This window comes from Chiloscyllium plagiosum, unplaced genomic scaffold (assembly GCF_037043375.1).
Source record: "Chiloscyllium plagiosum isolate Xiang-an unplaced genomic scaffold, Cpla_swu_hap1 HiC_scaffold_49, whole genome shotgun sequence".
Lineage (NCBI taxonomy): Eukaryota > Metazoa > Chordata > Chondrichthyes > Orectolobiformes > Hemiscylliidae > Chiloscyllium > Chiloscyllium plagiosum.
Window position 1 is genome coordinate 5,840,963 of NW_028270187.1, and position 7,882 is coordinate 5,848,844.

Sequence of the window (7,882 nt, forward strand, 5' to 3'; positions counted from 1 at the left end):
TAGCGCTCCGAAAGCTAGTGCTTCCAAATCAGCCTGTTGGACTATAACCTGGTGTTATGTGATTTTTAACTTGGCAAACAATACATACTTGTCCACATCTTTCATCGCATGCATTTTACCATCTGATTTTATAAAATATTTGCAATGCGCGGGTATAATCTGATTTTTCAAAATACAAAAACTTTCTGCTGTCGGTGAGAGGTTTTCAAAGGGAACCGAGAGAACACCAAAACAGCTGCCGGATTGAAATGTGATGATTTTGCTGAATCTGAGAGCGAGAGCAATAAGGGAGGACAGCTTTAAAATATCGTCTAAACACCGTGTTCGCCATCGATACTGAGCCGGAAGAATGTTGTGTGCTGCTGTATCAGCATGCCGGGGTGCTACTGATATGTGAAGTGAGAAGTCAAGTGCGGACTGCAGTGTTTGGCTTGTATCGTTTCAGCTTCTTAAGGCTTAGAAAATTACCCACTCAAGATCAGAAATGGACGGATGCAGGTTGGCAAATGAGGGAGAGACAGATCGAGTGAAATATACATTTTTAAACTGAAAGTAAATTAAGACAAGACTATTTTATAAAAACTTCCTCCGATTTTTGTACTTCATTTTTCAATATAAAACACACTCCTTTGTTTGTAAATTGGCGGGCTTTTCAAATTGGAGAAAAGCGGTTGATAATTTAGCACCGGTACTTTCCGCCCTCCTCTCCGTGCCCTCCCCGGATTGGGGAATGAGGCAGATATCTGTTTGGGAATTGGAACAACATTAGGCGGGGCTGAACAATGGGACCAATCAGAAACGGCCGCCCCACCATTCCTCCCGAAGGTATAAGAGACCGCAATGTGGGCGGAGTGCAGCATTCTCTCTAAAAGTGGTGGTGAAAATGTCTGGAAGAGGAAAGGGCAGTGGGAAAGCTCGCTCCAAGGCGAAGTCTCGGTCGTCCCGGGCTGGCCTGCAGTTCCCGGTGGGCCGTGTTCACAGGCTCCTGAGAAAGGGTAACTATGCTGAGCGTGTGGGTGCCGGAGCGCCGGTCTATCTGGCTGCGGTGCTGGAGTATCTGACGGCTGAAATCCTGGAGCTGGCCGGTAACGCGGCCCGGGACAACAAGAAGACCCGCATCATCCCCAGGCACCTGCAGCTGGCCGTGCGCAACGACGAGGAGCTCAACAAGCTGCTGGGAGGGGTGACCATCGCTCAGGGCGGGGTGCTGCCTAATATCCAGGCAGTGCTGCTGCCCAAGAAAACCGCCGCCGCTGGATCTGCTAAAAAGTGAAGAGAGTATTCTTGAATCTGACAACCCAAAGGCTCTTTTAAGAGCCACTCACAGCATCTGTAAAAGGAGCTACACTGTCATCTCTGTCAGGTTTATTTTACTTTTAACGTGGATAAACTTGAACTTTGAACCTGAGATCGGTCAATTACTATCGCCTTGTTGTTGAATACTTGTGGTTTGGAGATACTGATGTTGGACTGGGGTGTATAAAATTAAAAATCAGGTTTATTTGTATGCACTAGTTTTCATCACGTGTTTGTAGAATGTAAGATCGTAAGGTTCCGTGATTTAGACACTGTCCCCATGACTTGTCCTACCTGCCTATCTTCTTTTCCACCTATCCACTCCACCCTCTCCTCCCTAACCTAACACCTTCATCCCCTCCCCCACTCACCTATTGTACTCCATGCTACTTTCTCCCCACCCCCACCCTCCTCTTGCTTATCTCTCCACGCTTCAGGCTCTCTACCTTTATTCCTGATGAAGGGCTTTTGCCCGAAACGTCGATTTCGCTGCTCCTTGGGTGCTGCCTGACCTGCTGTGCTCTTCCAGCACCACTAATCCGTGATTTAGATGTTTCAGTAAGATCAAAGAAATTGGCAAAAGAGATGGGGAGTGTGGCATTGTTCGTCAAGGACAGTATTACGGCAGAAGAAATGACATTTGAGGATTCGTCAATTGAGGTAGTATGGGTTGGGATTAGAAACAGGAATGGAAAGGTCACACTGGGCGTTATCTATAGGCCTCTCATTCGTTCAAGAGATTTAAAGGAAAGGATAGTAAAGATGATTCTTAATAACAGCAACAGTGACAGTAGTTGTTATGGAGGACTTCAATTTCCCAAATATTGACTGGGAATACTATCGTTCAAGTACTTTAGATGGGTTAGTTTTTGTCCTTTGTGTGCAAAAGGGTCTTCTGCCACAGTATGTAGACAGGTCAACAGCGGACAAAACCACATTGGATTTGGTACTGGGTAATGAACCTGGCCAGGTGTTAGATTTGGATGTAGCTGAGCACTTTTTTTGGTAATGATCACAATTCGGTTATGTTTAGCGATGGAATACGTATACACCGGAGGGCAAGAGCTACAGCTGGGGGGAAGCCACTTACAATGTGATTAGACAAGATTTAGTATGCATAGCATGGGGAAGGAAACTGCAAGGGATAGGCACAATAGAAATGTGGAGCTTCTTCAAGGAACAGCTACTCTGTGTCCTTGATAAGTATGTAACTGTCAGGCAGGGATGAAATTGTCGAGTCCATCAACCTTGGTTTACTAAGGAAGTTGAACTGCTTGTCAAGAGGAAGAAGGCAGCTTATGTTCGATGAGAAGTGAAGGCTCAGTTAGGGCAATTGAGTGTTACAAGGTAACGAGGAAAGAACTAAAAAGAGAGCTAAGACGAGTGAGGAGGGGGCCTGAGAAGTTGTTGGTGGGTAGGATCAGGGAAAGCCCTAAAGACTTGTATAGGCATATAAGGGATAAAAGAATCACGAGTCAGTTTAGGGCCAATCAAGAACAGTAGTAGGAGTTGTGTGTGGAGTCAGAGGAAATAAGGGAAACACTAAATAATCATTTTTTCGTCAGTATTCACACTGGAAAATGACAATTTTGTCAAGGAGAATGCTGAGAAACATTTGCAAGACGAGTTTCATAAGGAGGAGGTACTAGAAATTTTGAAAAGTGTGAAAATACATAAATGCCTTGGGCCAGATGGGATTCATCGTAGGATTCTCTTGGAAGCCACGGAGGAGATTGCCGAGAGTTTGACTTTGATCTTTGTCATCATTGTCTACAATAATAGCACCAGAAGACTGGAGATAGCAAATGGGGTTCCCTTGTTCAAGAAGGAGAGTAGAGTAGACACCACCCTGGTAATTACATACCAGTGACCCTTAGTTTGGTTGTCAGCAAAGTGTTGGTAAAGGCTAGAAGAGATAGGACTTTTAATTATCTTTAAAGGAATATGTTGGTTAGGGATAGTCAACACGGTTTTGTGAAGGTAAGTTGTGCCTCACAAACCTTATTGAGTTCCTTGAGAAGGTGACCATATGGGTGGATGAGGGGAAAGCCGTTGATGTGTATGTGGCTTTTGATAAGGTATTTTCTAAGGTTACCAATGGTAGGCTAGTGCGGAGGCATAGGATTTAGGGCAATTTAGTGGTTTCAATCAGAAATTGGCTAGCTGAAAGACAACAGAGGATGGTGGTTGATGGGAAATGTTCAAGATCCTGTTTGTAATCTGAGGGTAACCTTCTTCGCTGCTCACTACACCTCCAATTTTATTTTCATCTGCAAACTCACTTACTGTACCTCTTATGCTCGCATCCAAATCATTTATGTAAATGACAAAAAGTAGAGGACCCAGCACATATCCTTGTGGCACTCCACTGGTCACAAGCCTCCAGTCTGAAAAACAACCTTCCACCGTCACCCTCTGTCTTCTGTCTTTGAGCCAGTTCTTTATTCAAATGGCTAGTTCTCCCTGTATTCAGTGATATCTAACTTTGCTAATCATTCTCCCATGGGGAACCTTGTTGAACACCTTACTGAAGTCCATACTACTGCTCTGCCCTCATCAATCCTCTTTGTTACTTCCTCAAAAAACTCAATCAAATTTGTGAGACATGATTTCCCATGCACAAAGCCACGTTGACTATCCCTAATCAGTCCTTGCCTTCCCAAGTACATGTCCATCCTGTCTCTCAGGATTCCCTCCAACAACTTGCCTACCACCAACATCAGGCTCACTGGCCTATAGGACACTGGCTTGTCCTTACCACCCTTGTTAAACAGTGGTACCACGTGAGCCAACCTCCAGTCTTCTGGCACGTCACCTGTGACTATCGATGATACAAATTTCTCAGTAAGAGGCCCCAGCAATCATTTCTCTGGCTTCCCACCGAGTTCTAGGATACACCTGATCAGGTCCTGGACATTTATCCACCTTTACCCATTACAAGACATCCAGCACTTCCTCCTCTGTAATGTAGACATTTTGCAAGATGTCACCATCTATTTCCCTACCTTTTCCACACTAAATACCGATGCAAAATACTAATTTAGTATCACCTCCATTTTCTGCGTCTCCACACAATGGCTGAGAAGTGGTTGGCAGATGGAATTTAATTCAGATAAATGTGAGGTGCTGCATTTTGGGAAAGCAAATGTTAGCAGGACTTATACACTTCATGGTAAGGTCCTAGGGAGTGTTGCTGAACAAAGAGACCTTGGAATGCAGGGTCATAGCTCCTTGAAAATGGAGTTGCAGGTGGAAAGGACAGTGAAGAAGGCGTTTGATATGTTTTCCTTTATTGGTCAGAATATTGAGTACAGGAGTTTTGAGGTCATGTTGCAGTTGTACAGGACATTGGTTCGGGCACTGTTGGAATATTGTGTGCAAGTCTGGTCCCCTTCCTATCGAAAAAATGCTGTGAAAATTGAAAGGGTTCAGAAAAGATTTACAAGAAGTTGCCAGGATTGGAGGATTTGAGCTATACGCAGAGGCTGAACAGGCTGGGGCTGTTTTCCCTGGAGAGTCGGAGGCTGAGAGGTGATCTTATAGAGGTTCACAAAATCATGAGGGGCATGGATAGGGTAAATAGTCAAAGCCTCTTTCCTGGGGTCGGAGAGTCCAGAACTAGAGGGCATAGGTTTAGGGTGAGAGGGGAAAGATATAAAAGGGACCAAAGGGGCAACGTTTTCATACAGAGAGTGGTAAGTGTATGGAATGAGCTGCCAGAGGAAGTTATGGAGGCTGGTACAATTGCAGCATTTAACAGGCATTTGGATGGGTCTACGAAGGCCAGTGTGCTTCCAATTAAACCCGTTCGACTATAACCTGGTGTTGTACAACTTTTAACCTTTTTACAGCCTTTTTTACAGCCTTTTTCATCATTCCTGATGAAGTGTTTATGCCCAAAACGTCAACTCTCTTGCTCCTCAGATCCTGCCTGACCTTCAGTGCTTTTCCAGAACTACACTTTTTGACTTTGACCTGCAGTCCTCATTTTCTCCACATCCAAATGTAATATCATTTAAACAATGCAGCTAATTTCTACCCTTTTTTTCCCGCAGCAAAGGCTATAACTTCACATTGTAAAATTGCAATTGCCATGTGTTTGCCAATTGAGACACAGACCTGGACCAACTTCCCTAGAGTCTGTCCCCTACCTGGATTCCCTTTCCTTTCAGTTCCTGCAAGTTCACAATTGAATCCCAGAATGATAAAAAGAAATGGAAAAAGGGGTTGAGAAAAGAGAGTGCGGTATTCACAGGTGTTTGCACAAAGGAAGGAAGTTGCAGTCCGGTGTGAGCCTCAATCTTAATTGACAGAGAGGAGCAGCAAGGACAAGTGGAGCAAACAAAAGCAAGACAAGTGGTATATTAACAAGAGTAATTGAGTTCAGAAGTGGGGATGTCTTCCTGTAGTTAGGACGTCATTGAATATATTCAAAGCTGTATTCATCTGATTTTTGAACAACAAAGAATCGATGCTTCAGTTAGAGTCACTCAGCACAGAAACAGACCTTTCAGTCCAACGTGTCCATGCTGACTATTGTCTCAGACCAAATTAGTCCCACGTACCAGTGTTCTGCGGCTCCTGGTGAACTTCTGCATTCATGCACTACAGGTTATCTCTGATTGGCAGGAGGATTAGACTCCTTCTGATACTCCATTGGTCCATGGAGGGAAGGTCGCTTGATGTTTCAGTGGAGAATGAGGAGCATGCGTCGGATTTCACTGACACCGGTGAATATGCACAATATGTGATTGAAGACGCTGGTGTTATCGACAGTTTTTAAATGTCCAAATGCCAATAGCAGAAAAAAAATGGCTGAACCCAAAATCCAACCCCCCTACAGAGAGTCAATATTTTATTCCTTTGCATATTATCTGCCTGTTTAACTTTTGTACGTCTTTTTCCCCAGGGTAGAGGAGGTCCAAAACTGGAGGGGCATTGGTTGAGAGTGAAAGGGGAAAAAAATTAAAAGGAACCTAAGGGGTGACGTTTTCACACAGAGGGTGGTACGTTTTTGGACTGAGCTGCCAGTAGAATTGGTGGAGGCTTTCAACATTTAAAAGGCATCTGGATGGATATATGAATAAGAACGGTTGAGAGGGATACGGGCCAAATGTAGGCAAATGGGACTAAATTAATTTAAGAAAGCTGATCGGCACGGAACGAAATGTTGGTTTCCATTCTCCTCAACCCTCTGACACTGTTTCAACATATCAAGAACCACTTTCACAAGACTAAGAATAGACCATTCACCCCTTCCAGCCTGTCCTCAACTGTGTGGCCTAAGGGCATATTTCAAAGCAAGTTTCAGAAAGATGTCTGCAGCTTTCCAAAATAATTGAACACGCTTTCAGACTTTAGAAATGTTTCTGAAGATATCTTAGATTTTCTCAGTTTGAAGTATCAGCAACCTCTCATGCACCCCTGTCTCCCAGGTAGAGTCATTACCTTCCTCTCGCTCTCTCTTTCTTTCTCTCTTTCTCTCTCTCTCTCTCTCTCTCGCTCTCTCTCTCTCTCTCTTTTCTTAGAAGGGCTTGATGCACCAATAAAAGAAGCCTTGAGGCATGAGAAAGGGGAGACGACGGTTATGGGATAAGGGAGAGGGAATGGACGGAGGTGGAGGTTGGGGGGTGGGAGAGAAAGACTTGGGGGACAGAGGGTGGTGGGGAAGAGAAACCTGGGGGGACAGAGGGTGGTGGGGAAGAGAAACACTGGGGAGACAGAGGGTGGTGGGGAAAAGAAAGACTGGCGGTGGGAAAGAGAATGACGGGCAGAGAGAATTGGTGTTTGCAGAGTGTGAGGAGAGAGAGAATAGGGGAGGGCAAAGGGTGGGGGGAAGAGAGAGAAAATGGACAGGAGGACACAGGAGGGGGGCAAAGAGAAAGACTGGGAAGACAGATGGTAGGGGAAGAAAATGGGCAGCAGAGAGAGAGAATGTGGGCAAAGAATTGGGGGGTACAGAGTGTAAGGAGAGAGAGAGAATGGACAGAGGGTGGGGGGAGAGACAGCACAAATTGCATCTTCCCCAGGACTGGTGTCAGTGTCCCATGAACTGGTATCCACTCCTCCCACAGCAGACGTGGGGCAATCATTTCTCAATATAGCATCATATAATCTATGCAGGCCATTTGGCCCATCAAATTCACAGCCACCTTCTGAACAGCATCCCATCAATACCCTAAATGCTTACCCTACAGCCCTGCAATTTCCTATGGCAAATCCACCCTAAATCTGCTCATCCCTGGGCACTTCAACACAGCCAATCCACCCTACACTGCACATCTTTGAACTGTGGGAGGAAACCAGAGCATCCAGAGGTAACCTGTGCAGACACAGTGGATAGAACATGCCAAAGTGAACACAGACAGGTGCCTCAGGGTGGAATCAAACTCAGGTCCCTGGCACTGTCAGGCAGCAGTGATAACCGCTGAGCCACCGTGCCGCCCAGAGCTTTGAGGCTCTGCTTTGTCTTTTCAGCTCCTAACTTCTCATGTGCCCTCAGCAGAGGATACCTCCTCCTCACATTGTTGGACGATACCACAGGAACCTCCTTTTTCCATTTTTCAAGCACTGAGCTCATGGATTC

The 7,882-nt window shown here is 45.3% G+C and overlaps 1 protein-coding gene across 1 annotated transcript; it reads left to right on the forward strand.

Moving 5' to 3' along the window:
• The first annotated feature begins 799 nt into the window (after positions 1-799).
• Positions 800-1,273, forward strand: LOC148135434 (histone H2A-like). The gene has a single exon (XM_087984933.1). The coding sequence runs from the start codon at positions 884-886 to the stop codon at positions 1,271-1,273; it is 390 nt and encodes a 129-aa protein (XP_087841059.1). The 5' UTR covers positions 800-883.
• Positions 1,274-7,882: the final 6,609 nt, after the last annotated feature.